This window comes from Leopardus geoffroyi, chromosome C1 (genome assembly GCF_018350155.1).
Source record: "Leopardus geoffroyi isolate Oge1 chromosome C1, O.geoffroyi_Oge1_pat1.0, whole genome shotgun sequence".
NCBI classification, from domain to species: Eukaryota; Metazoa; Chordata; class Mammalia; order Carnivora; family Felidae; genus Leopardus; species Leopardus geoffroyi.
The window spans coordinates 8,758,094-8,786,079 of NC_059328.1; the positions used below are offsets into that span (position 1 = coordinate 8,758,094).

The window sequence follows — 27,986 nt, forward strand, 5'->3', positions numbered from 1 at the left end:
GGGGTGGGGTCTCTCCAGGGGTGCGGAGGGCCCTGACCGCCCCGAACACCCCCGTATCCCCCGCTTCCTGCGGTAGAAAAGCCCCAGAGAAGAACGGGAGGCGGGCGAGCGGGCGGAAGGACCCGGGAGCCGCCCCAGCTCCGCGAGGGCCCAGTTCGGGCGAGTCTGCGGGAAAAGCCTTCCCCTGGGCGGGCGGCGGGGAGGGAGGAGAGGGCGGTGCGACACCGCCCCCGGGGCGGGCCCCGTGCGTGGCAGCCGGACCGCGGGCCCCGTCGCGAAGTTTCCAGCCTGCGAGCGCGGCGGGAACGGCCGGACGTCCCCAGACCCTGGCCATGCGGCCGCTGCTGCTCCTGGCCCCGCTGGGCTGGCTGCTCCTGGCCGAAGCGAAGGGCGACGCCAAGCCGGAGGGTGAGCGCGCGGGCCGGGCCCGGGGCCGAGAGGCCGGTCTGGGCTGCACGGGAGGCCTGGGCTTCCGAGGGGATCCGGATTCCGGCCGTTTGGCCACTGACTCGCTGGTGACTCGGACAAATCACTTCCTCTGTTGGCGCTGCGGTTCCCACGTCCGTGCAGCCGGGAGGGGAGGGACAGCCGAGGTCCATCCAAATCATAATAGCTCTCATAACAGTAATACCAATGGCTACTGTTTAGGGAGCACTTATTATGGGCCAGCTATCGGTTAAGCATGATGTCGACCCGCGGACGCGAGCTCTTCTGTTACCCCCTTTTCCAGCGGGGCACACTATGTAAGGTTCTGGAGTCGGCTCACTTGCCCAAGATCACACAGCTTGGGGGCCTTGGAACCAGGATTGACACCCAGGGGTGCCTGGTTTCCGAGCCGGGCTCAGAGACAGTAGGCATCACAGCCACTGGGGTGGGGAGAGGAGGGGGTGGCTCACATGGCAGAGCCATTTACGCTGTCATATCAGTCCTATGTGGTCTGCGGGGCGCCTGCTGGGTGGGTCTTAACTCTCTCCAGGTTGCACCTGGGGAAACTGAGGCTCAGACAGGTGCAGTGACTACCCAGGATTGTCCAGTCTTGGAGTGGTTGGTTCTAGACCCACTGGACTCCGTGTCTAGGGTTCCCTCTACATCCCCAGGGCAGGTTTCAGAGTGTGCCCCATCGTTCTGAGTAGGTGCTAGTGTCTTCCCCACCGCTCCTTGGGTCACCTCCAGGGCTGCCTGCTGAACATCTGCGAGCCCGGAGGAGAGCATAGCCTGTGGGCAATCCCAGCAAAGCAGAGCTGAACTGGCCACCCCGACCATGGTACCCTGTTTTGTCTGCCCTCCTTCCTGAGAACCCGGGAGCCAGAGGAGGCAGGATGGTGGTATAGAAGACCCTCACCAGGGGAGGGGAGGGGAACCACCGTTTCTTAGTACCTCCTTTGTGCCAGGTTGTGCCCAAGGCCACTCATCTCCTAGTGGTAAAGCCCGTGGTGACTAATCTCCATGAAGCTTGGTGTTCTAGCCTGCAAAGTGGGGGCAGTGGTACCTGAGTCCTAGTGCTCTGACCAGGATTCCAGGAGATGAGGCCTCCTGGTGAGGGTTCAGCTCAACACCTGGCCTATACTGGCATTTTCTTTCTTGGACCCAGCACCGCCTGCTTTCCTGGAGTATCCCAGCAGGGTAGTAAAACAGGTCAAAAAAATCCAGTGATGCAGGTGCTGAGCACAGGGGTGGGCTGATAGTGTGTGCCAAAGGCCTGTGGCCTGGGTCCACTTGCTGGCCAGGAGCTAGGCGCCCTATAATACCCTTTGTTTCCTGGGCCTCTCTTTCCCCTGCTTCTGCTGATGTGGGCTCCCTCTGCCTCAGACCACTGAAGGAGAAAAAACTCCTGCTCCCACAATGAAGTCCACAGAAGTGAGTCAGGGACCAAATTGATGACAAGGCTTCAGGTGTGCTGGCCCCGGCGGGTGACCGGAGGGGACAGAGGAGACAGAAGGGAGTCCCATTAAAGGTGCAGGATTGAGTGTGTGACTGAGATGATCCAGGCAGAGCACCTCGTAGATGGTAAGTAGATAGTAGATTGATGGACAAGAGGTAACAGTTTGCCAGACGTGGAGCTAACGTCAAGCCCCTCTCAGGTTGAGGCCCTTCTCTTCCCTTACTCTATCCAGATCCTTTTAATTAGTAAGGAATCATTAGCCCATTTTGCAGATAGGAAGACTGAGGGCCCAAAAGGTTAAACACCTGGTCTTGGGTCGTGGTAGGTGCTTGGAGGTGGAGTCATTGACTGGGACTCAGACCCGCTGCTCATCTCCGCCGACCCCTGTCTGGACGGGGTGGGGGTGGGGTGCTGTTGGTCAGAGATGCTGTCTGGAGGAGCCTCCTCAACTCTCCCAGGCCCAGCTGAGGTGGGACCCTCAGCCTGCTGGCTAGGACAGAGTGGGAGGGTAGTTGGTCCTGCAGGCCCACTGATTGGTGTCGGGAGTGGGGGACGCTCCAGCTCCCCCCAGAGAGGCCAGCTCCTCCCTTCCCCTGGTTGGGCTGGGGTGCCCGGTCGGTTCCAGGTGGCTGGGATGGGGCAGCTGCCGAGGAATGTTCCAGTGGGCAGGTTCAGGAATGGCGCTCTTCGCAGCTTGTACCCACACGCACGTGGATTTGGCACATGGAGAGAAAGATGGGGTTTCCATTTTAGGGAGTTCCCAATTATAGCGGTGGGTGGGCCCAGAACTGCTCACCTCAGTAGGTACCCAATGTTATGGGGGGGGGGATACAGCCCTCTGCTCCCAGAATGCCCTATGCTTGAGAAGGGAGACATTGCCCTATGCTGGGGGAGCCCCCAGACCAACGTGGGAGACAGAAAGAGACGGTCAACAAAGCGACATTCAAACGAACAAATTCCCATAGACCTGGTCCTTTCTCCCTTTTGTAGAGACTTCTAGCTGATCACTGCTCTCTCCCTGGGCTCCCGCCTGTCCCTGCAGGCCTCGGTTTGGCCATGGAGAGGGAAGGCCCACCTGGAGCCTGACAGCTGCCAAGTTCCAAGGCTCTGGGAAGTCAACAGGGCGTGGGCGGGGGTCCCGGGTCATGCTGTTCCAGGCAGGGAGTGGAAAGGTCCCAGGAGTCAGGCGGGCCCAGCTGGATGTGTGTGGGGGGAGGGAGTGTCTGAGGAGGACTGAAGGGGCAGAAAGGAGTAGGGCTTCAGACCCAGGAGAGGCACGCCGGGCTCCTGGGCACTGGGAATGTACATCTCCTGCCATTCTGCCGCCCCGTTTATGGCTTCTGTTCAAGCCTGGGGGGAGCACGGAGGATGGGGAGGAGCTTCATTCCCACCTCCCCAGAGAGCAGACTGGGTGGGTCATGACCGTGCCTGGAGAGCCATCTTGCGTTCCCAGCCTTCTCTTTGGACCCCAAAGAGGGATCTGTATTCCCCCAGGCCCCCGGGCTCAGCCTGTCCCCATCATTCTTGCTCTCAGCAAGGTGGCTTTTCTCCATCCCTGACCCCCGGGGCAGCACCTGGCCACACACATGCCCTTCTCTCGGGACGTTCCCTATGACATGTGGCACCCGCAGCGAGGTACTATGCTAAGCACTTCACGGACATTAGCTCATTCAGTGCTCACGAAAGTCTCTGGAGGAAAGTACTACTATTGTTGTTATGACCCCATTTTACAGATAAAAGGCACAGAGAAGCTAAGTTACTCACCAGCAGTCTGTCTGCCGCTCTGCTCTGCTGCCTTTTGCTCACCTCTGATCCTGGATCACAGCCTGTCTGTCAGGGAAAACCAGTGCTGCACTTTGGGCAGCAGGTCTGGAGGGCCAAGAGCCCCGGGTGGCAGGCCTCGTGCGGACCCTGGCTTTGGCCCCCGGTGGGCCGGCCGGACCGGCCAGAAAGCAGGGGGGCAGGGCCCTGGTCCTCCACGTTGACACCCTGTGGCATGCCCTGTGCTCTGGCTGCCTGCCGGGTGACTGGAGCCGAATGTCCACGTTGGGGATGCCTGAGAGAGGGCGGCTGGAAATGCTGGATTCGGTCTGCAGCCTTCCAGGATGTTGGACAGAGAAATGGGGAGGTTAAGAACACAGGCATTTGGAATTCCAGCTCATTCCCTTCTCCCGGCAAGATTCTGTGACTGGCGGCAGGTCATTTGGACTCTCTGTGCCTCAGTTTCCTGCCTATAGACGGGAGGGGTAGAACTATCACCTGCCACATGGGATGTCGATAGTTAAATGTGATGACTGTAACACACTTTGTGTGACATGTGGCTTCTAGCAAGGGCTCAACCGGTGGTAGTGCTTACTAGAGTCCCCTGCCCACCGTGCTCCCTAAGGCCAGACAGTATACACCAGACGTCCTGAGTCACGCTCAGTCCCAGCCCCAGGGAGGGGGAGGGAGGCCAAGGAAATAAAGGCAGGAGCCTGGCCTGGCAAAAGGGACAAGGAACGTGTTTGTACTGGTGCATCACCTGCTGGGCAGAGGAAAGAGGGCTTCCTGGAGGACTGGGGCCTCTTCAGAGGAAGGAGGAGTGAATGGTGCAGGCGAGGCAAGGGAATGGGGCAAAGGTTGGGTTCACTGAGGCAGCTTGCGTGGGGGTGGGGGGTATTGAGAGGTAATGGCAGGGTCCCTTGGGGGAGGGGTCTGCCTTGAGTTCTCTTGCTGTGACCCATCTCCGCACCCCTGCATCGGAGCCCCGATCAGGACCGGGGGATGGGTCGGATCAGAAATTTCCCAATGGGCTAACATCAGAAATCACCTGGGAAGGGTAGAAAAAATCCAGACTCCTGGGCCCATCTCAGACCTCTGGTCCTGGAATTCATAGGCTCCCTGTGATGCTGATATGTAGGCAGGTTGACCCTCTGGACCAGGTGATCTTCTGGAGTCCTCGGCTACTAGATTTGTTAAGGCCCCCATGGGGCACCTGGGATCATCCTGGAAATCAGAGAAGAGACAGGCTGGGTGGGTGGGGAGGGTCCAGCATAGCCTGGGACCTTCTCCTCGACCTCAGCTAGGGTTTTTTCAGACAGATGGAGAGACAGACAGCTGGTCACTGCCCCAAGCCAGGGCAGTGCGTGCAGAGGTTAAGAGAGGGGACTCTGGGTCCAGACTTCTGTGACCACATTCTGGTGCTACCACTTCCTGGCTTCCTTGGGCAAGTTACTCACCATCTCTGAGCCATAGGTTTCTAAATGTAGAGTGGGGAGTTAGGAGAGTAAAGTGCTTAGAACCGAGTCCTGCGTGCCAAAGATATTCGGTAAAGGCTAGCCATCGGGTACCCGTTCTTTTGCTAGAGGGGACTCAGGAAAGGAGCCTCGAGATGCCTACCCCCTCAAGCCCCTCCCACCGCAGCCTGTCTTCAGGAGCCCTGATCCACCAACTTACACAGACACACACACACAGACACACACACACACACACACACACACACACATGCTGGCTTTGTCCATCTGTGAAATGTGACACTCCCTGTCCCAGCGTTCCCTGCCAAGGACAGGAGGGCCTCAGAGCCAGCCACTCTCTTCTCCTCACTCAGGGTGGGAGGGGGGAGGTGTGGGGACACTTAACCATCCTGGCAAGAACTGGGGGAGCCTCTCCTCAAGTGTGAGCAGCACCCCTCTTTCCTGGCCCCCAAGGTCAGGTGGTGAGGCCTCCCCTTTCCATACCTACCTAGTGGATCTACCCCTCCTCCCCAGGGCCCTGGGCCCACTTCCAGTGGATTCCTGCCAAAATCTTCTGAGCTGCCCCCTGCTCTGGGGCCAGCAGCTGCCCAGCTCAGCCAGCTCTGCCAAGCGGGATGCTTCTGTTCTTTCAGCCCAGGCTTCTCTTGTTTTTAGGGGGGTGGGGGTGTATGGGAAGGCCTTACTTGCCTGTGTTGGCCTGGCCACTTGGTGGGTCAGTTCACCCAGGAAAGCATTATGTCCCGGACCCCACGAGATGGTAATAAGTGCTACAAAGGTGGTGGTGGTGGGCGGGGGGTGGGGGGTGTCCTACCTCTAAAGGCAGGAGAGAGGTCAAGACAAATCTCAGAAGGCTTCATAGAGGTGGTGGCAGGGAAGGGGTGTCACTGTCACTGGCCCTGGGACCTGGAGGAAGATTAGCGAAAGGGGACAGAGAGAGGGAGCTGGGGCAGGAGGGGAGGAGCTCAGCAAGGTGAGACCCCTGGCTGGGGGAGATCTCGTCCACTCAATGGAGGGAAGGAGTACATCACTGGGCCGATCAGGGAGGGCCTTGAATGCCAAAGCAGGGTGTTTGCCTCTCACTGATCAGCACCAGTCATAGCTCTTAGTAAAACCCAACAAGGGTTTTACAGGCCCGATCTCACTGAATTAGTCTGGCATTCCCTGAAGTGGGTAACAGTAGCCTCCCCTTACCCGCGGCCTCGGTTACTCACGGTCAACCAGGGTCCGGAAGCAGATGATCCTCCAGCCTAACTATGTCACAGTGCTGTGTCATTCAGCTCACTCTGTTTCATCGGGTAGGCATTTAGATGTCACATCATCGCAAGGAGGGTGAGCATAGTGCAGTAAGATATGTTGAGAGAGAGGCCACATCCACATGATGCTTATTACATCTTACTTATTACTCTTGTTCATTCCTTACTGTACCTCATTTATAATTACATTTTATCGTAGATACATACACATAGGAAAAAACATCGCGTATATAGGGTCTGGTACTATCTGTGGAGCGGTCCTATCCACTGGGAGTCTTGGAATGCATTTCCCGTGGATAAAGGGTTGACCACTGTACTGTTTGTCGTTTGTTTGTATTCTGTGTTGTTTTGTTTTTTTAAGTCATCTCTGTGCCCTGCGTGGGGCTCGAACTCATAACTTCAAGATCAAGCGTTGCATGCTCTACTGACTGAGCCAGCCAGGTGCCCTTTCGTACTGTGATCTGGAAGGGGCTTCCCCGGGGCTCCCAGAGATGCCCCCTGGGGAGCTGTTTTCAGCAGGGTTTTTTTTTTTCTTTCTTTTTTTAATGAATCATGATTTCCTTAAGTCGGTGATTAACTCTGATTGCAATCAGAATCAATTGGGTAGACTTTTTTTTTTTAAATGTTTATTTATTTTTGAGAGAGAGAGCAGAAGCTGGGGAGGGGCAGAAAGAGAGAGGGAGACACAGAATCCAAAGCAGGCTCCAGGCTCCGAGCAGTCAGCACGCATTCCGACGCGGGGCTGGAACTCGTGGACCGCGAGATGGTGATCTGAGCCTAAGTCAGATGCTTATCCGACGGAGCCACCCAGGCGCCCCTCAGCAGGTTCTATTGCAGAGGTGAAGCCACACGACAGAGACTGAGAGAAGTCTCTTATTAAGGTAGTACAGCTATTCTGGCCAAAGCTGAGGATTTCAAGTCCGTTTCCACTCAGGGTCAACTCAGAGGTTCTCACATGTTGGCGGAGAGGCTCAGCAGGAAAGGCTGTTGGGATGGATTAGCAGTGTGCGCCCTGGGTGCAGGCAGGTGGCCATCCCTGGGCTCATGTCCAGCATCAGCTAGAGAGGTCCCCCTGGTGCTTGGCATTCAGGACGAACCCTTCCCTCCGCTCCTGTGTTGGGGCCACAGCCCCCTAAATCCAGAGAAACCTTGCCCCACCATGCAAGGTGCAGATGCTTCTGTTCTGGACGCCTCCTGTCGTGCCATTCAGTTCCCAGGGGGACAGAACCCTGGAGGAGATTCCAGGAGACCCAGGTTCTGTCCCCGCTCTATCATTAACCAGCTGAGTGACCTTCGGTACATCTTTCCTACCCGGGCCCTGGGCCCTTGTCTGTAATGGGTGGACGTGAGGGCACATCCTGCGCGGATTTGACACATGTAGGAACAATGACCTGCTCCTGCCTGTCACCTCTCCTCACCCTCCATTCCCACTCACCACGCCGTCCTCTGTCCATAGACAACCTCTTAGTCCTCACGGTGGCCACGAGGGAGACTGAGGGGTTCCGACGCTTCAAGCGTTCAGGCCAGTTCTTCAACTACAAGATCCAGGTAAGAGGCTCCCGGTGGGGGGAAGGGGCCAGGACAACCGCGGGGTAGCGGGAGAGTCCAGGAGCTGGGTTTTTGCCCTTCCTGAACTGATCGGGGCCACAGGGAAAGCTTCTGGAAGCCCAAAAGAGGAGGATGACTTAGGAAAAGCAAGAAGGGGAGAATGTAAGCAAAGTCTGGGAGGTGCCAGAGTTGGGAATGTGGGGAAAGTGAGACAGGAGGGCTATGGGGCGATGCTAACGCTAGGGGAGTAGGGCTGGTTTAGAAGGCAGGGCCTGGGAACCAGCATTTTACCAATTCCCTCCTCCCCCCTCCCCCGCCAAGGGATTTTGAGATGGCCGTATTCTGGAGATCTTACCTGTATAAACTCTGCTCTAAAGAAACAGGGGCTGAGCTGTCCTCTGGTGTCCTCTGTGTGCAGGATGGGGGCTAAGCCCTGCAGGGAGACATTCCAGTATTTAGCTGAGTGTGCTGAGTGCCTCCTTCTGTCAGGCACAGTGGTAGGCACTGGGGCTGGAATGATGACAGGGCAGACCAGGGCATTGCCTACACAGCTTGCAATCCAGTGGCATTAAGCCAGAAAGAAAATGGATTAGCTCACATGAATGCAGGTTGAAGCAGAGGGTTGCTTCAGGCATAGCTGGATCTAGGGGTTCGAGCTGCATGGTTAGGGCTTTATCTTTCTATCTCTAGGTTCTCTTGGCCTTCATTTGCAGGCATACTCTCTCTACACGGTGGCAGGATGACCACCAGTCACAGACCCACATGCCTCAGCTTCTCAACCTCGACAGAACTAGACAGCCTTTCCGTAGTTGGGACAGAACAGTCCCGGGGAAGAGTCTGACAGGCCATGCTTAGGTCACATGCCCAAACCCATGGCTGGGGGAAGGATGGGACACTGACTGGCCAGGTGTGGTCACATCACCCCCACCTCCACCCCCAGAGCCCTGTCAGCCTCACACACGGTGTAGAATGGTTTCCCCACAGGTGAGGGAGGAGGTGCTGGACAGACAGGCAAAGATGTTCACTGTTCAGGCAGAGGTAGAATTTTGGCTGACAAGATAGTTCTGTACCAAAAGCCCACATTAAGGGGCCTTTCTCTGTAGGCGCTGGGCCTGGGGGAAGACTGGAATGGAGAGAAAGGGGCGTCATCAGGTGGAGGGCTGAAGGTTCGGCTGCTGAAGAAGGCTCTGGAGAAGCACGCAGACAAGGAGAACCTGGTCATTCTCTTCACAGACAGGTAGGTGGCTGGGGCTTTCCTGGGTAGGGCCCAGAGAGAATATTCTAGAATATTCTAGCCCTTGCGGGATATCGGAGGTGAGGGGGAACTCGCTCTAGCTAAGGTTGCCTACCGTTTGAGGGGGCCTATGAGCCCAGAAAAGACCATTCCCAGGGGTGGTGAGATGGGCAGGGGGCCCTGCCCAGGTGGGGTGAGCCATGCTTCGAGTGTGAGGTGGGGACCATCTCTGCCCAGGGTGGGGTGGCAACGCCACGGGCTGGGCCAGAGACAGCAGGGCAGAGCCGTTTCCCCTGGCGTGGCCCAGGGGTGGTGTGGGAGAAGGTGGCCTCATGAGCCCCTGCTCACCTCTGCCTCGCCCCCACTTTCCTCGGCTCTGGCCACAGCTATGACGTGGTGTTTGCGTCGGGGCCTCGAGAGCTCCTGAAGAAGTTCCGGCAGGCCAGGAGCCAGGTGGTCTTCTCGGCCGAGGAGCTTATCTACCCTGACCGCAGGCTGGAGGCCAAGTACCCGGCAGTGTCCGATGGCAAGAGGTTCCTGGGCTCTGGAGGTGAGAAGTCTGGGCGCGGAGGCCGCGGTGGGGCTGGGCGGGTTCCAGAGGGGTCCATCCGCTGCCGTCGGGACATATTGCCCCCTGCAGTCCTCGTCATCTTGTAAACAGCCACCCATCTGCACAGATCAAAACCAGAGCCACCCCCAAATATCCTCCCTCGGTCCCCCCCCCCCCCGCCGCCTCTCAGCTGGCTGGTGACGCCACTCCCACTTTGAAAGATCCCGACTCTGCCCTCGTGTCCACCCCCCACTGCTGCCGCCTCACTTGGCTCTCGGCCATTTGCAGTAGCCTCCTGCCTGCTCTGCCAGCCTCAGCCCTCACCCCTTCCAGTCCGCTCTCCACCCAGTAGACAGGCGCAAAGCCACACGCATCACTCAATGCCTTCTTATTGCATGGAGAGTAAAATCCATATTTTATTCCGGATTCTTCTGTCCAGCCACAGAAGGGGGTTCGTCTCCGGCAGCCACTTCTCCCCATTGGCTGAGAGAGTTAGCACAGTCTAGATGGCCTGGTCCTGGCCCAAGGCTGGGGGTGTTCCCTGGGGTGGAGCCCTCCCTGGCTGGCCCCTTCTCCCTTTTCTCTCCATTCCAGTCTGCACTGTGGCCAAGGAGCTGTGTGGGTTTTTCCCTCTAAGCCCCCATGCACTGTGTGACCTTGGCCCAGCCTCTGCCCTTCTCTGGGCCAAGTTTCCCAGATAACTGTAGAAAAGGGGCTCCAAGCCTATGTCCTACCAGCTCTGCTCTCCAGGGACTCCTGGTCTGATGCATTTATTCACCACCTACGTGGTGCCCGGCACCTGATTTGGTTCAGGTTAGTGGATACCAGTGATCTTTCTCTGTGAGCTCAGGGGGATCTTGTCACCAAGTGGCACGAACTAGCAGGTTGCTTTCAGCCTACAGACATTACCTCCCTTCAATCCAGGAGGACCTCTAAGAGGAGGTAAAGGAGTGGGAGATGAATGAAAGCAGAGTCTGGGAAGAGGCTTCTGGTTTAGAGGCCGGGAGCTAAGTGTCTGTCTCTGTGTGTCCCCCACCAACCGCAGGCTTCATCGGTTATGCCCCCAGCCTCAGCAAACTGGTGGCCGAGTGGGATGGCCAGGACAGTGACAGTGACCAGCTCTTTTACACCAAGATCTTCTTGGACCCAGAGAAGAGGGTAAGGGGCGGCGGGTGGGGCTGAGGAACAGGGGCAGGGTGGGGGGGAACTTGATGCTGGATCTTGATGCTATAGTGGGAGCAGTGCCCCCTGACTCCGTGGGTTGGGCCCCCACTTATTCATTCGCAGATTCACTCAGGTGTTCAGCGGCTATTTATTGAGCGTCTGTTGTATGTGAGACACTGTCAGGTGCAGGGCAGGAATGCGGCTGCGAAGAAGACAGTGGGGGCCTTCACCCTCACGGACACTCAAGTCAGCGAGACAGGAGTTCATAGCCTCCTTTTTGGGAGTGATGGTACTGAAAGGAACCGACAGGCTGAGCTGCCCCTGCCCCACCCTGCCTGGGGGGGGGGGCAGGTTTCTGGGGGCTGAAGAGGTCTTGGCCAGACCTGTGCCATGACCTCCAAGCCTGCCTTAAGGGAGGCAGGGGTCGTCGAAGGGACTGAAGGTGGCAGGTCTGGACCAGTGTCGCCCCAAACTAGCCAGTGTCCTCCGGGCAGGCAGGAAACTCAGAGAGTCCTTGGGTGGAGGGGGTCAGGATTCCTGGATTCTTCCCTGCTTGTCCCCATAACCTCCATCCATGCGGTGCTGTGCAACCTAGGGTAAGTCACTTCCCCTCTCTCGGCCTCAGTTTTTATTATCCACGAACTAATGAAATGAAACAGCTGGACTCGTGCGGTAGAAACATGAACTTGATCTTTTTAACTCAGTCTTTCCTCCTCCTTCCCCTTTGCCTCGGGTGACATCATTTGCAGAAGCCCAGGGTCCAAATCATAAAAGTGGACTCTGTGGGAGTCCCCTTCCCTCTCTATGGGATGAGGACTGGGCCTAGCATGCCACTTGCCTTTGTTGGCCTGGCCTAGGGCTCCATGAGACACAGCTGGATCTTGAAGGGGCAGCCCTGTGCAGTGAACAGGGACCTCAGGGCTGGGCTCCTGGGGTTCAAATGCCAGCTTAACGTTTGAGCTGTTGATGTTCACCTCAACCTCTCTGTGCCCTGTTTTTTAAATTTGTAAAATGTGGTGATGGTGGGACTTTCCCATAAGGATGTTGTTTGGATTGGGGCGCCTGGTTGGCTCAGTCGGTTAAGCGTCCGACTGCGGCTCAGGTCATGATCTCACAGTCCGTGAGTTCGAGCCCCATGTCGGGCTCTGTGCTGACAGCTCAGAGCCTGGAGCCTGCTTCGGATTCTGTGTCTCCCTCTCTCTCTGCCCCTCCCCTGCTCATGCTCTGTCTCTCTCTGTCTCAAAAATAAATAAAAACATTTTTAAAACATTTTTAAAGATTAAAAAAAAAGGATGTTGTGTGGATTGAATGAATTAATGCTTATGTAGTATTTAGATCAGTGATTGACAGTAAAGTGAAAAACATTTGTTGTTATCATGATTGTTATACTTGAACCAGCTGTTGCCTTAGATGCCTTCTAATTCTGAAAGACCCTGGTTCTCTGTGAGTAGAGCCACTGGACCAGTAGATCGCAGGGCTCCGAGCTGTCCTGGTGTGCCAGGGCACAGCGGGTGTTGGGGGGAGGAAGGGGCAGAAGTAGGAAGGCAGGCTCCCCACACTGGGCATGATGGAGCCCCATCCTCCACCAGGGCCTGTCCCTGCTGCAGCCCAGTGCTCTCTTTCCTACAGGAGCGGATCAACATCACCCTGGACCACCGCTGCCGTATCTTCCAGAATCTGGATGGAGCCTTGGGTGAGCGGCCCCCACGGGGAGAGGGATCCTAAGAGAGTCATTAATAAGGCGATGAGGATTCCAGGCAGGGCCTGAGCCCAAGGAGGAGAAGAGGCTGGTTTCTCTCTGGCTATTGTTCCAGGAGGTCACTTGCCCCATCCCCAGGTCTCAGAGGCCACCTGGATGTCCTGGGGCAGAGCTGTGTTTCCCTGGGGGTGGAGAAAGGAGGGCCAAGAGGTCAGTCTAAGAGCCTGCGGGACACCAGGGGAGGAGGCAGCAATTCAGCCTGGGAGCAGGTGGGCGATGTGCACAGTGGGTACCCGTCGCCAGCCCTGCATCCCTGGTTCTTATAGGCGCTCCTGCTTCCTCTCCTTCCCTGCCCTCCCACCTCCCAGGTGGCTGGCACAGGAAGCTGATGGACATCTTAAGAAAAGAGTAGTTGGAAAAAAAAAAAAAAAGAAAAGGATAGTTGGACTCAATAGCTGCTTGGTGATTTTATGGGATAAATGGAATCTTTTTTTTTTTTTTTAATTTTTTTTTTCAACGTTTATTTATTTTGGGGACAGAGAGAGACAGAGCATGAACGGGGGAGGGGCAGAGAGAGAGGGAGACACAGAATCGGAAACAGGCTCCAGGCTCTGAGCCATCAGCCCAGAGCCTGACGCGGGGCTCGAACTCACGGACCGCGAGATCGTGACCTGGCTGAAGTCGGATGCTTAACCGACTGCCGCCACCCAGGCGCCCCGGAATCTTATTTTTTGAGAATCTAATGAGTCCTTTCCCAGGAAGGTGCAGGAAAAGCCACACCCTTTTGTCTGTGGCTTCTGGAAGCACATGAACCTAGATTAAGAAGCTGGGTCCTGAGCATCTCTTGGGGGAGCCAGGCACTTGCGCAGAGGGGCCCCTTCACATGGTCACCCACACGGAGGGCCTCCCTCCCCAGTGTCTTCCCAGGCCTCTGACAGAAGACTCCTCTGCATTTGTAACTGTTGGATGGGCTGCTACCTCCTGCTGTCTAATGGGGTCAGAGGATCTGTCAGGATCCTGCCCGAGGGAGTCTCTCCACCAGGACAGGACCTGTCCCCCACCTTGCTCAGGCCTTCCGCTGGGGCTGGCACATTCTCAGTGCTGCTCTCCAGGTCTGTCGTTTGTCGGAGCAGGTGCCCCCAAGGCTCTGTCTCTGGGGCTTCTCTAGCTGGGATGTCTCAGGTCTTTATTTTCTCCCATCTCCTGCTTCTGGCTTGAATAAGTAATCACCATAAATAATGGGGGTTGCCGTGGATTCTATGCTCTTTATGTGCCAGGAGTGGTGCTGAGTGCTTGCCCAACACAGAGCCCACCCGCTCTTACCCCCATTTCACAGATGAGGAAACTTGAGGCTCGAAGAAGTGATGTTAATAGCCCAGAACAAGCCCTGAGCAGGAGCTAGGACTTGAACTTGGCCTCTGGACCTGATACTGGATGTCTCTGTGCTTTCTGACCCCCAGATGAGGTGGTGCTCAAGTTTGAAATGGGCCACGTGAGAGCAAGGAACCTTGCCTATGACACCCTTCCGGTCCTGATTCATGGCAATGGGCCCACCAAGGTAGGGAGAGGCCCCAGCCCCTGGGGAGAGTGAGAGCGGGGCCAGAGGCTCAATTCTGCTCTCACTGTGACCCCACCGCTTCTCCTTGGGGTCAGAGCGCCCCCCCTGGGCCCCACTGCCCCCTGGCTGCCTCTGTCCTCACATCTGAGTTCAGCATGGTGACTTGTTTCCTTGCTGTGACGGTCAGTAATGTTCATCCCTGCCGAACCCCAGGACAGAAAGGAGGTCGCTGACCCCATCCAGGCCCCAGCTGGGCTGCCCCGAGTCATCCGTACCCCATCATCCCAGGGTAGACTTGTTTCTTCATTCAGCAAACATTTAGGAAGGACATAAGGCATAGTCTGTCATCAGCAGCACAGACTGGTCCCTGCGCTTCTGGAGCTAAAAAGCAGCTGGGGTGCAGGCCGGACCTCACAGGCCCCGGGGAGCCAGCCCTGGCTCACAGCACACTTCTTCACGTGTGGTCCCCGACCCCCTCCACTCCCCGCACCGTGTCAGAGAGAAAGGGGAGGGTATTAAAGCAGACTTCCTGCCCCCACCTCAGACCTGCTCGGTTGGACTCTCTGGGGTGGGGGGCAGGCAGCAGTCTGCATTTTACAAGCTTCTGGCAGATCCAGAGATAAAAGTGTATCAGGCTGCCAGTCCTCCCTGGGCCCCCAGAGCAGCTTCGGTGACCTTCAGGGCACCAGAACATTCTCTCCAAAACCTGCCCCAAATAAAGCCGCATTCCTGTCCCCTTAGAGGGCCGGGGTGTGGGAACACCAGGGGCTGAGAGGGATGTGACTCAGTGGTTACAGGTGGGCGGGGCCAGCCGTACCCCTCATCTCCGACCTCACGTCTCCCTACAGCTGCAGCTGAACTACCTGGGCAACTACATCCCGCGCTTCTGGACCTTCGAGACAGGCTGCGCTGTGTGTGACGAGGGCCTGCGCAGCCTCAGGGGCATAGGGGTAAGGCTGCCAGACATGGGGCGCTTGGCCCTCGCAGATGGGGAGGATGAGTGAGTCTGGAAGAGACTATCGTCTCTGGTGGGAGGTAAAGGGATAACCTTCCTGTCTGGGGTTCCCTCTTCCTCCTCACCCAGGCACCTCCTCTTGGAAGCCTTCTGAGATTACCTATGGCTCCTGTTCATGCACACCCCCCTGGCCATGCCAAAGTTCTGGTTCCTTCAGCTTGATTCCTCTCCTATAGCTGCCTTCCACTCACTCACAGATCTTATTCCTCGTTTTTTTGTTTTTTTTTTTTTTGTTTTTTAAGTTTATTTATTTTGAGAGAGAGAGAAAGCATGAGTGGGGGAGGGGTAGAGAGTGAGGGAGAGAGAATCCCAGTCAGGCTCTGTGCTGACAGTGAACCGTGAGATCATGACCTGAGCTGAAACCAAGAGTTGGGGACGCTTAATTGACTGAGCCACCTGGGCACCCCTGTTTTGTTTTGTTTTAAAATGTTTATCTATTCATATTAAAAAATATATATTTTTTTGTTCATTTATTTTTGAGAGACAGAGAGAGATAGAGCACGAGCCGAGGAAGGGCAGAGAAAGAGGGAGACGCAGAATCTGACGCAGGTTCCAGGCTCTGAGCTGTCAGCACAGAGCCCAACACGGGGCTTGAACTGACAAACTGTGAGATCATGACCTGCGCCAAAGTTGGATGCTCAACCCACAGACACCCAGGCACCCCCTTAGCTCCTTGTTTATGGCTCGCTGCAAACCCATGCCAGCGAAGCTGTGTGACAGCAGGCCATCAGCTGGTCCTGGCTCCAAGTCTAGGCTCACGTGATCTGCCCAGCAGGGACCCCCCCCCCCCCACCTCCTCCCGCTTCCTTCTGCTTCCCTGTCAGTCCCTGCCTCTGCCTGTCTGCACATCCTACTTGGAGCTCCCTGGCTCAGGCCCCTTTCCTGCTAAGTCTGCACGCCTCTGCCTCTGGCTCTGGGTCCCTCAGGCCACCCTAGGGGCTCGGCAGTGGCCCGGTGGCCACATCGTCAGCCCCTCATGCCGCCCCCTCCCCGTGCAGGATGAAGCTCTGCCCACAGTCCTGGTCGGCGTGTTCATCGAACAGCCCACGCCGTTCCTATCCCTGTTCTTCCAGCGGCTCCTCCGCCTCCACTACCCCCGAAAACAGATGCGGCTTTTCATTCACAACCACGTGAGTAGCAGGCACTTGGTGGGGTCGCCATGAGGCTTGGGTCAAGGCTCCGCCTCACGGGGTGGCCTGGGACATCTCCGGAACTAACTGAAGCATCACTCTCTGGGCCAAATGGAAGTGGGCGTTGGGCTTGACTTGAGTCAGGCTGGCCGGGTTTGAGTCCCAGGGCCACTGCTTGTATCGGCTGTGTGACATTGCTCAACCTCTCTGTGCTTCAGTTTTCTCGCCTATTCAATGGAGCTAGAATCGTGCCGACCTCGTGGAATTGCTGCATGGGTTAAACAAGTGGGCACGGGAAACACACAGGAGGGAAGGGCAGGCACATGACAGGTGCTCCTAGCTGTCATCATCGTCATTGTTTCTCTCCCTGCCTCAGTCGGTCCTTCCTGATTCGATTCGGTGACAAACTGGTTTTCATTCCCTGCGTACCCTCTGGGGAATCAAGGAGGGCCCTGAGGCCTGCTGCTTTGTGTGGAGCAGGCCCAGGTTCAGTATTCGTAGCTCCTTCCCTCTCCCCCGCTTCCTAGCTGGATAAAGTCCCACCTCATTTCCCTGGCATCCGGGATGCCAGATACGCCGTCGAGTGCTCTCTGTTCTCAAGGCTTCTTGTCTCCCGAATGTTCTCTCATCCGGCAGCACCCCTTTCTGAGACCTTTCAGCCCCGACAGTCAGCACCCCACTCCCAGGGCCCTGTGGCCGCACACTCGGCTCAGCTCTGCCTGTGTCACAGACATTAGTTCAACTGTGCCACGTGGAAACAGGAGAAGGGTGTCAGCCCTGCCCTTGGGAGTCTCCCCGCTTCCCTGGAGACGTGAATTCTCATTTTTTGTGCAGAAAAAGAAAACTGTCACAGGCAGCCTTTAAAGACCTGTGAGCCCGGTCTGATTTGTCGCCTCCTTACAGGAACCCTGGGACTTAGGCTCAGTTGCCCTCTCATTTTACAAGGGAGGGAACGGAAGCTGAGGCAGGTGAGGTGGCTTGTCCAAGGTCACGCGACTAATGGTAGCAGAGCCGGGCTTCGCTCTGAATCCTGGGTTTGATCCTAAAAATCTTGATTTGTCCGCTTCCCCCTGCAAGGGGCCTGGGGAATGGACTGTTGTTTTTCAAAGTGCAGTCCAAGGATCACGCAGAACACTTTGTAGCGAAGCAGGTCCCTGGGCCTCGCTCCAGACCGGCAGAATCAACGACTCTGGATATGGGGTCGGGGATGCTGTCCAAGTGACAGAGGCTCTTAAGAGGCTGGTGGGCCTGGCCTGGTCAGGGATGGCTGGGAAAGGGCACTCCAGGCAGAAAGGCTGGCATGGGCATGGGCAGAGGTCTGGAGATAGGAAAGCCAATGGCCAAGAGTGTGCGAGGAATGAAGGGGAGTGGCTTGCAGGAGCAGGGGTGCTGTGGTCCTGGGGTGGAACCACTGTCCCCATCTTCACCCTCCCATCCCCCACCCCTAGGAGCAACACCACAAGGCTCAGGTGGAACAGTTCCTGGCAGAGCATGGCAGCGAGTACCAGTCCGTGAAACTGGTGGGCCCTGAGGTTCGGGTGGCAAACGCTGACGCCAGGAACGTGGGCGCGTGAGTTGGGGGCTGGGGCACCACGGTCATCTCTGCTGACGGTAGTGGGCAGGGGGGGTCGTGTTGTCAGGGGGCATCAGGCCAGGAGACAGAGGAGTTCAGAAGGCTGCGTGTGGTCTCCAGCAAGTTCCGGCCCCCCTCTGGGTCTCAGCGTTCCCAACTGTCAAATGGGGAAGTAGGCACTGCCCTGCCAACCTGGGGGCTCCTGGGTAGGGTTGAGCAGTGTCATTTGGGTGCAGGAAGCAAATCAGAGAAAGAGGAAGAACCGGAAAGCCAGAAGTAGGTAAACAAGGACAATTTCGAGAGATGATCTCTGATTTTGCCTTTACTATTAAAACAAACAAGTAATCCCTGTTGACTGTGGAAGAATTAGTCCAGATCCGAGGCTGTGGAACCTCCAGGAAGGTTCTTCTGCCACGCGCACTTGACCCTGAGGTTGTAGCACAGATGGGCGTGGCTGTGCGCCCACGAATTTTACTTCCAAACACTGAAATTTGAATTTCATACGACTTAAAAATAAGGTTTTTTTAAACTTTTAAAAAAATGTGTATTTATTTATTTTTGAGAGAGAAGTAGACGGAGAGTGAGCAGGGGAGGGGCAGAGAGAGAGGGAGACAGAATCCCAAGCAGGCTCCGTGCCATTAGCACAGAGCCCGATGTGGGGCTTGAACCCCTGAACCATGAGATCATGACCTGAGCCGAAACCAAGAGCTGGATGCTTAACCAACTGAGCCACCCAGGCGCCCCTGAAAATAAATTTTTTTAATGTTTATTTTTTGCTAGAGAGAGACAGAACATGAGTGGGGGAGGGGCAGAGAGAGGGAGACACAGAATCCGAAGCAGGCGCCAGACCCCGAGCTGTCAGCCCAGAGCCTGACGCGGGCCTCGAACTCACGAGCCATGAGATCATGACCTGAGCCAATCTCAGACACTTAACCAACTGAGCCACCCAGGCACCCCTCATATGATTTTTATGTGACTCCTTTTGATTTTCGTTTCCCCCAACCATTCAGAAACGTGAAGCCATTCCTAGCTCATGACCTACAACGATACCAGGCAGTGGGCTGGATTTGGAGCACGGGCTGTACGTTGCTGAGCCTTGGGCCAGATTAACAAAAAGAGCATAAATTTGTAAGGCTTTTGGTACGGGTGACCAAACTACACTTCAGAAGGGGCAGAACCGGTTTACCCCCTAGCCCTGGGCGGTGTACGAACCTGTCTGTGGGCCGTGTTCTCCCCAGTACGAGGGTTTTCAGGGCACTTGATAGCAGTCGCTGAGCTCCGGGCATTCATCTTGAGAGCCTAACAGCCCAGGGTTTGGGTCTCGGGGTCAAGGCTGCCGGGCCCAACCTGCACCAGGGCTGGCCTGACCCCTCTAAAGACCTTTGGCTGGTTCCCTGTGGTCACAGAGGGGGGCAGGCCTGGAGAGTAAGGCTGCAGCGCTGCTCTGGGACCCTGGGACCCCTCTGCTGACCCCGGAACCCCTACCTGCAGGGATCTGTGCCGACAGGACCGTGGCTGCACCTACTACTTCAGCGTGGATGCTGACGTGGCCCTGACGGAGCCTAAAACCCTGCGCCTGCTGATCGAGCAGAACAAGTAAGGCTGTGGGTGGGCTGCGGCAGGCTGGCCCTCTAAGCCCGGGCCCCCGCTCCAGGCCCCCCCCCCCGGCCCCCCGCCACGCCTTTCTTCTCCGCCTTCACCCTGGCCTCACTCCCACCCTGGGCCTGCCCCAGCCCGGCAACCTTGTCTTGGTCCAAGATGTTCCCTCCTCCCTGCTGCAAGCCGCCCCTCCTGCCCTCCGCTCCCGGCTGCCCTGTTGGAGGGAGCACGAACCAGATGGGCCAACCCACCCCCCTCCAGGCCCCACGTGCGGGTTGAAAGGGCACTCCTCCCCCCCACCCCACCCCCCCGCCCTGCACCTAATTAGATCTGCCCCAAACTCCCAGTGGGCAGGGAGACTCCCACTAAGGTGCTCCCTTCCTCAGGAACGTCATCGCCCCGTTGATGACCCGCCATGGGAGGCTGTGGTCGAACTTCTGGGGGGCCCTGAGCGCAGATGGCTACTACGCCCGCTCCGAGGACTATGTGGACGTTGTGCAGGGGCGGCGCGTGTGAGTACCTGCGGGATGGGAACGCCCTCACGCGTCTTCCCCCAATATTCCCGTCCTTGTTGCCCTCGAATTCCTGCGAAACCCAAAGCAGGGAAGACTGCAGTCAGACACAGGGAAGGACTTCCTGGCAGTTGTCCTGGGCCCATGTGCCCAGGGTAGGGGAATCAAGTGAGCACTCTTGTGCCCTCCCGGCCTCTGACCGCCTCCTCCCCCGGGGCCCTGATCTCTAGCCTATGACGGCCTGCAGCCCCCTCCATCTTCCTCTCTCACCCTTAGTGGCGTCTGGAACGTGCCCTACATCTCCAACATCTACCTGATCAAGGGCAGTGCCCTGCGGGCTGAGCTGCTGCAGACAGACCTGTTCCACCACAGCAAGCTGGACCCCGACATGGCCTTCTGTGCCAATATCCGGCAGCAGGTCGGCAGGGCTGGGCAGTTGGCGGGGGGGGGGGGGGGCGTTGATGGAGAAGGTGGTCTGGATCGTGTTGCCTTAGGCCTCGAGCTTCTGAGATGCCAGGGCCTGGTGGGGGGCACTTGGGGCATCAGGCATGAGGGCTGGTCCTTAGGGTCCGTGGGGACCATTTTAGTGGACCCAGTTTTCACACCGTCTGTTTTATTGACATTTTCCACACAGCCAAAAAACCCTAAACTCTCCACCTAAATGTACCCCGAGTAATGTGCCAAAGAGACGCCCTTGCCCTCTCCCTGTGCCCCACCCAATATGTTTTTGTGGTTATTTTCTTTTTTAAGAATATTTAGTTTTGAGAGAGAGTGCGAGTGAGCAGGGAAGGGCAGAGATGGGGACGGAGGATCCAAAGTGGGCTCTGTGCTGATAGGCTGACAGCAGTAAGCCCGATATGGGGCTTGAACTCACAAACCGTAAGATCATGACCTGAGCCCAAGTCGTATGCTCAAGCGACTGAGCCACCCAGGTGCCCCCGACTGTGGTTATTTTTATTTAAATGTGGCAGCATGATGGTGTCTTCCTGTGCTCTGAACTTCAGGATCAGACACCATTCTTTGCTTCTATACCATCAACATTGGTTCTTTGATTCCCATTCAGTCCTCCAGGAAGCCCTCCTTGATTGTATCCATGTCAGGCCTGGCCGGGTGCTAGGGAGATGAGATGGGGTGCCCGCACTTGGTTCCCTGATCTCCAACTTGATGGACAGAGGAGGCTGCAGCCATGCCTCTCTCTCCTGGGACTGGTGGGGGAGAGGGGCTCTCTTCCATCCGTCCTGTTCTCCCCAGGATGTGTTCATGTACCTGACCAACCGGCACACCTTTGGCCACCTGCTCTCCCTGGACAGCTACCAGACCAGCCACCTCCACAACGACCTCTGGGAGGTGTTCAGCAACCCCGAGGTGAGGTCCTGGGTGGATGGGCAGGGGAGGGAGAGGAAGGGACCCCAGCGAGCCAGTGGTGTAAGGGGACTCCTGCTCAGCCTGAGAAGGGCTGGGGCTCTGAGGGCTACCTGCCACCTGCCTTCCTCCACTCCGGGGACCGTGTGGGGCAGGGTTTGGGCTGGGAGATGCGGGCTCTGGAGAGGCAGCGCCATCTAGTGGAGGGGAGACCAGGAGTCAGGCCTGGGTCTGTGGACCCTCAGCTGTGACTTAGTTGAGCCGCTCGACCTTTGGGGTCTCAGTTATCTTAGCTCTAAAATGGGTATACTATCTCAGCCTCACTCACTTCTGAGGGTGTCGAGAAGATCAGAGGAGGAGAAAGTGGTGACGGCGTTCCTAGACATTGTGAGCTTACGGCTGACTTGGGCACGTGCACATACCTGTACGCAGACCTGCACACACATGCACGCGCATGTAGGTACACATGAAGACACCAGCTCCTGCAGGCATACTGTGTGCCCAGATCATACACCTGCACCCGGTGGGCATGGTGCGTACCCCCTCCCCCAGGCGTGCACACATTCACCCGCATTGCAGGGGGCCTGGGAGGGGGACGAACCCCCTCTTGGAGCATCCCATGGAGTCGGGCAAAGAGTGAGCCCCAGCTGGCCCGGGCCAGGCCTGAGGACCCCAACCGACTCCCCTCCCCCCACCCCAGGACTGGAAGGAGAAGTACATCCACGAGAACTACACCAAGGCCCTGGCAGGGAAGCTGGTAGAGATGGTAAGGACTGGGTGCCTCTGGGAACAAAGGTACTGATTCACTCCCTACACCTGCTGAGGGGGATGGAGGGCAGAGGAAGGCAATTAGCTGCCCCAGGAGAGAAGGGGAGGCATCTTTCTGTGCTCTGGAAGCACTTGGGCAAGAGCATGGGCAGTGGGCTGGTCCTTCCTCCTGTTGGTACTTCCCAGCTGGAGTCTGCAGGGGCCTCGGGACCTTGGGTTGCTCTCCTGGCCCAGGCGAGGAAGAGGAAAATGTCCCCAAATGTGGTCTCAACCGCGGACCAGGGGCCAGTAGTAAGAAACAGTGCTTCTCTATTTGCCCTGAAGCCTGCTGGGCTGTCCTCCCTCCGTACGCACGTTCCCTTCCTGGCTCTGCCCCGGTAGTTCTGTGACCTTGGCTGAGAAAGACCAGCTCTGAGCTCAGTTTCCTTCCCCCTTTAGCAGCTCACGGACCAGGGTATGGGGAAGGGCCTGGGCCACTTGAGGGGCCCTGCCTGTGGCGGGTTCCACAGGGGGGTGGGGGAGGTGGGGGGAGAGGCAGCGGTGCCACCCGGACCCGTGTGACTGGGTCCTCCCCTCCGTCCCCGCCCTCCCAGCCCTGCCCAGATGTCTACTGGTTCCCCATCTTCACGGAGACGGCCTGTGACGAGCTGGTGGAGGAGATGGAACACTATGGCCAGTGGTCTCTGGGAGATAACAAGGTGGGGGCCCAGGTGCCTGGGCTGGGAAATGTGGGGGAGCCTGCCCTCTGGGCTCTTTTCCTGGCAAGCTGGCCGACCTCTCTGGGACTTTGTTCGCTTGTTTGTTTTAAGTTTATTTATCTATTTTGAGAGAGAGAATGAGCAGAGGAGGGGCAGAGAGAAAGGGGGCCAAAGGATCTGAAGTGGGCTCTGTGCTGTCAGCCTCGAACCCACAAACCGTGAGATCATGACCTGAACCGAAGTCGGCCGCTTAAGCGACTGAACCGCCCAGGCACCCCTCTCTCTGGGACTCTTTCGGGGGGTGCTCTGGCACTGAGGAGTAGGGGATTTAAGAAATGGGTTGGAGTATGGGTCTTCAAGCTGCCATGACCGCTAGGTGACTTTGAGCTGCCTTAATCTCACATTCTAGATTTCCAGTTCCTGGTTTGTTATTAGAATGATTTAGCTTCCTTTACCAGATTGGGTGTGTAATGGGGGAGGAACAAGCAAGTGTGGGATGAGGAAGAATTAGGGACGTTAAGGCCACATTCACCAGACAGCAGAAGCAAGTGGCATATTGGATTGAGAGGCTGTGTGGTTCCCTGGAAGAGGAATTCCGTACCTGTACTCATTTTAGAAAGTTCAGGGGCAGGGGCGCCTGGGTGGCGCAGTCGGTGAAGCGTCCGACTTCAGCCAGGTCACGATCTCGCGGTCCGTGAGTTCGAGCCCCACGTCAGGCTCTGGGCTGATGGCTCAGAGCCTGGAGCCTGTTTCCGATTCTGTGTCTCCCTCTCTCTCTGCCCCTCCCCCGTTCATGCTCTGTCTCTCTCTGTCCCAAAAATAAATAAACGTTGAAAAAAAAAATTAAAAAAAAAAAAAAAAAAAAAGTTCAGGGGCATTTTTAAAGGCACATGAGGCCCTGGGCCTGTGTGCCTCAGAGCCTGGCTAACCTTTGACCTGGCAGCTGGAGTAACCAGTGGTCCGATTACCGGCCTCCTCCACATGCTTTGGTGGTGAGATCATCTTCGGAGGCCAGGAACTGGCATAGCCCATGCTTTCTGGGGTCTGGCCAGCCTTTGTGCTCCCGGGATCAGGTCAGTGCTGGGACTCTAGTGCCTGAGCCAACCTGTGACCCTCTGCACCTGGTTTTTTCTGCGGTGTAGCAAACCACCACGAAGCCTCAACAGCATAAAACAACACCCACGTATCATCTCTGGGTTTCTAGGAGTCCACATGTGGTTTAGCCGGGTCCTCTGCTCAGGGGTCTCTCGAGGCTGCAGTCGAGGGGCGGCCAGGGTTGGGGTCTTAGGTGAGGCTCGGGGTCCTAATCCAAGCTCCTGTGGCAGAATTCATTCCCGTGCTTCCTCCAGGCCAGCAGGAGAGTCTCTCTCTTCAAGATGCTCATTTAAAGGCACACCCGGGGCACTCTCCCATGTGATCAACCCAAAGTCAACTGACTTGTTAACCTCAGTGACGTCTGCAGAGCCCGTTCGCTTTGCCCTCTGCCCTAACTTCATCCCGTCGTGTTTACAGGTGGGGTGGGGGCGGTTGGGCAGTCCACACACCAGGCGGCCGTCTTAGAATTCTGCTTAGCACGCTCGCCTTGGTCACTTCCAGGACAACCGCATCCAGGGTGGCTACGAAAACGTACCAACCATCGACATCCACATGAACCAGATCAGCTTCGAGCGGGAATGGCACAAGTTCCTGGTGGAGTACATCGCCCCCATGACCGAGAAGCTCTACCCAGGCTATTATACCAGGGTGGGTATGCCTGGGATGTAGCCAGGGAGAGGGTGGGGGGGGGGAGTGGCTAGGGAGAGGGGAGTGGGGGGAAGGAGAGAGAGTGGTCCCAGCCTGCGGGAGAGGCCTGAATGTTTGGTCTCCAGGTGGGAGTGAAGTCTCCTCCCATGGTGGGGGCGCCTCTGGAAGAGTCCAGGGTAGGGGCAGCCCGCCTTGCCTCCAGCCTATGACATCACTCCTCTGACTCCTTCCTTCGTGTCCTTAAATCCTGCCTCAAGGATGCCTCTGCCCAGCTTGCAGACAAGCCCCGGGCTCACTGGCCAGCATACTCACTCCTCTCTCAATTTCCCTTTAGCTCCCCGCTGAGTACCTGTTGACTGCCCCTTTGCCTTTTGCGCTCCTTCCCTCCCTTGATCACCGCCTCACACACAAGGCTTTCTCCAGACACCTGCTTTGACTGCCTGGGCACTGCCCTTGACGGACGAATTCAGCAGCCTGCATAGTTGCCATAAAGGGTTGTAAGGATGAGCTGCCTTCCTTCTGCCCTAGCTTCCCTCCCCTCCTCTCCCCTCCCTTCCCTTCTCTTCCTTCCCTTCCTTCTGTCCTTTCCCCTCTCTGCACGTTTTTATTGAAAGCCTTCCCTGTGCCAGGCACGGGGGAACACGGCCTTGAACAAACCTGCCCTCAGGGAGCCAGCATCCCAAAGACTGCGTGAGGGGCCCCTCCTCTGCACCCCTGCCTCTCCTGCTCTTCAGCGGCTTCTGTCCAGCTGCTTGTCTTTCCCACCCCCTTGACACAGGCCCAGTTCGACCTGGCCTTTGTTGTCCGCTACAAGCCAGATGAGCAGCCGTCCCTCATGCCGCACCACGACGCCTCCACCTTCACCATCAACATCGCCCTGAACCGGGTCGGCGTGGATTATGAGGTGAGCTGCTCACGGGGTGGTTGGGGCCGCGGGGCCTGCGGGGCCCAGTGCCCAAGAACCAGAGAGAGAGAGAGGGTGCCAGGTCTGTGAGGGAAAGGACTTCAGACACAGTGGAGCGTGGGCACGGGAGGTCAGAGGTCAGACTGCGTAAACCGGCACCTGCCTACCTGCTCACCAGCTCTGTGGCCTCAGACGTGTTTCTTAGGCTCTCAGTTTCCTCCTATCTTAGCTGGGAAAATGTAGAGGGCCCTCCACAGAACTGCTGTGACAGTTCCCTGAGCTCATTCAGGTGGTTGCCTATGGGAACCCGCAGTAAGTACTCGAGGCCTGATAGCTGTTGGTGATAAGGAGATTAGGGTTTCCATCAGTCTCAGAAGGAAGAGGCTGCCTTGGAAATGGCAGGACGGGCTTAGTCTGGGTGTGGGGCTCAGGCTGGTGGTTGGAGGGGAGAGCCGGGGAAACCAGGAGGACGTGGGGTGGAGAGGGGACAGCTCTGGGGGCCTCAAGGTCCCAAGGGAGGCCTCTAGGTGTGCTCAGCTAGGGAGTCATTCATTCATTCATTCATTCATTCATTGTTCATTCACTCATTCCTTAAGCTGCTATTTTTAAAAAAATTTTTTAACGTTTATTTATTTTTGAGAGAGAGAGAGAGACAGCAGGGGAGGGGCAGAGAGAGAGGGAAACAGAGAATCCAAAGCAGGATTCACAGTATCGGCGCAAAGCCCGACGTGGGGCTCGAACTCGCAAACCATGAGATCATGACCTGAGCCAAAGTTGGACACTCAACAAGCGCCCCTCTTTTTTTTTTTAAGCTGCTATTTTCTAAGCATTTTGGGGACTCGGTCCTGGGCTGGCCACAGTGAAGGACACCCACACAAGCATCCTCTAATTTTTTTGAGAGTTTACCACGTATCAGGGGTTCACCTAGGGGATGGTTTTGTCCCCCCACCCCCTGGGGACATTTTTGGTTGTCACAGCTGTGGCGGTGCTACTGGCATCTAGTGAGTAGAGGCCAGGGGTGCCCAGGGCAGCCCCCCCACAAGAGAAAGTACCGCCAGAACTGTGTACTTAAAAAATGTTTATGATGGTAAAGTTTCAATTACATACATTTTACCACAATTTAAAAAACGGGGGGGTTTCTGCCCACAAATGTCCATAGTGCTGAGGTTGAGAAACCTGGCCCTGAGCCCCTACCTGGATCATCTCACTTAATTCTCATGACCCTGTGAGGTTCATGCCTGTTTCCTGGGAGGGGAAACTGAGGCCTGGGTTAGTAAAGCATGCAGCCAACCTTTGCCCAGGGCTGCCTGACTCAAGGCCAGTGCTCTCGCTCCCTCTGTCTTTGCTGAGTTGAGTGTCCTCCTTAGGCAGCTGTGGCTGTCAGTCTACAAGGCATCCCCGGCAGACTGGGCTGAGGACACTGGGCTGCAGTGGCTCAGGTGGGGGGTAGGGCGGCGGGGGAAGGGCCCAGCTTCCCGTGGGAGAACTGACGCTTCCTGTCTCCCAGGGCGGGGGCTGTCGGTTCCTGCGCTACAACTGCTCCATCCGAGCCCCACGGAAAGGCTGGACCCTCATGCACCCCGGGCGACTCACGCACTACCACGAGGGGCTCCCCACCACCAGGGGCACCCGCTACATCGCCGTGTCCTTCGTCGATCCCTAATTGGCCAGGCCAGCCACCTCGGACCTCTTCCTCTTTGCCAACAACCACTGCCGGGCAGCACTCTGGGGCGTCCGGGCCCCAGGGAACCTGGACCAGCCTCCAGGCTCTTGACCTCCATTGCTCTTGGAGCCACCATCGGAGAGATTTGGCCACGAGCCAGAGGCAGAATACACCTCCTTGGCTGGGGCTTTCCTGGTGCTCTGGACCCAGCCCAGGGAGGCGCCCTGTAGTCAGCAGTGCATGTTCATTGCTTTGTGGCAACTTGTCCTTTCCCACCCATCTTCCTGAAATACCCAGTCCTCTTTGTCTGCTTCTTCCATGGGGCGGGACTTGAGCGGAACAAGGGCTTAACCGGCTGCCCAGAGGTGCTCTAGGTGTGAGAAGGGAGCCCTGGAGCTTCTCCCGGGCAGAGCTGCAGCCCAGGACTAATGCTCCCGGCAGACACAGAGACCGGATCAGATTCACGCCCCCTCCCTGCCCCCAGGACTGCCGAAGCCCCTTCCTCCGTGGCTCCTGTCGTGGGAGCAGAATGTTGTCCCCTGGAGATGATGACTCAGAAACCCCCCTGGGAGACGGGAAAGACATCGATGCCATAGCTCCATCCTCTGCGTGGGGGGAGGGAGTGAGATGTCCGCACACTGCAGTGAATCACCCTGTCCCGATGCCTCTGGAGAGAGGGACAGACAGAAACAGGAGAGTTTCTATTAAAGATCATTCACACCACAGAGTGGGAGATGCTTGGGTGAGTGAGTGTGCACGTGTCTGAGCGAGTGTCTGCAGGGAGAGGTTTAAGAGCCCGTGGCTGGCAAGAAGGGCTGTGTCAGCAGACCGGGTGGCGTGTGTTTCCCAAACCCAGTCACGTATGATCCCCGTGTCATTTGTGTGTTCCGTAAAGCCT

General features: G+C 57.0%; 1 protein-coding gene across 1 annotated transcript; it reads left to right on the forward strand.

Annotated features, from left to right (window-relative positions):
* PLOD1 (procollagen-lysine,2-oxoglutarate 5-dioxygenase 1) lies at positions 1-27,811 on the forward strand. The gene is made up of 19 exons (XM_045475663.1): positions 1-408; positions 7,825-7,916; positions 9,020-9,153; positions 9,537-9,700; positions 10,746-10,858; positions 12,494-12,557; positions 14,024-14,121; positions 14,970-15,071; positions 16,135-16,266; positions 17,715-17,836; positions 19,331-19,435; positions 19,825-19,950; positions 20,227-20,368; positions 21,202-21,315; positions 22,013-22,078; positions 22,674-22,778; positions 24,375-24,521; positions 25,300-25,425; positions 26,933-27,811. Exons 1-19 carry the CDS (start codon positions 333-335, stop codon positions 27,086-27,088), a joined length of 2,184 nt encoding a protein of 727 aa, XP_045331619.1. The 5' UTR covers positions 1-332; the 3' UTR covers positions 27,089-27,811.
* The last annotated feature ends 175 nt before the right edge of the window (positions 27,812-27,986 follow it).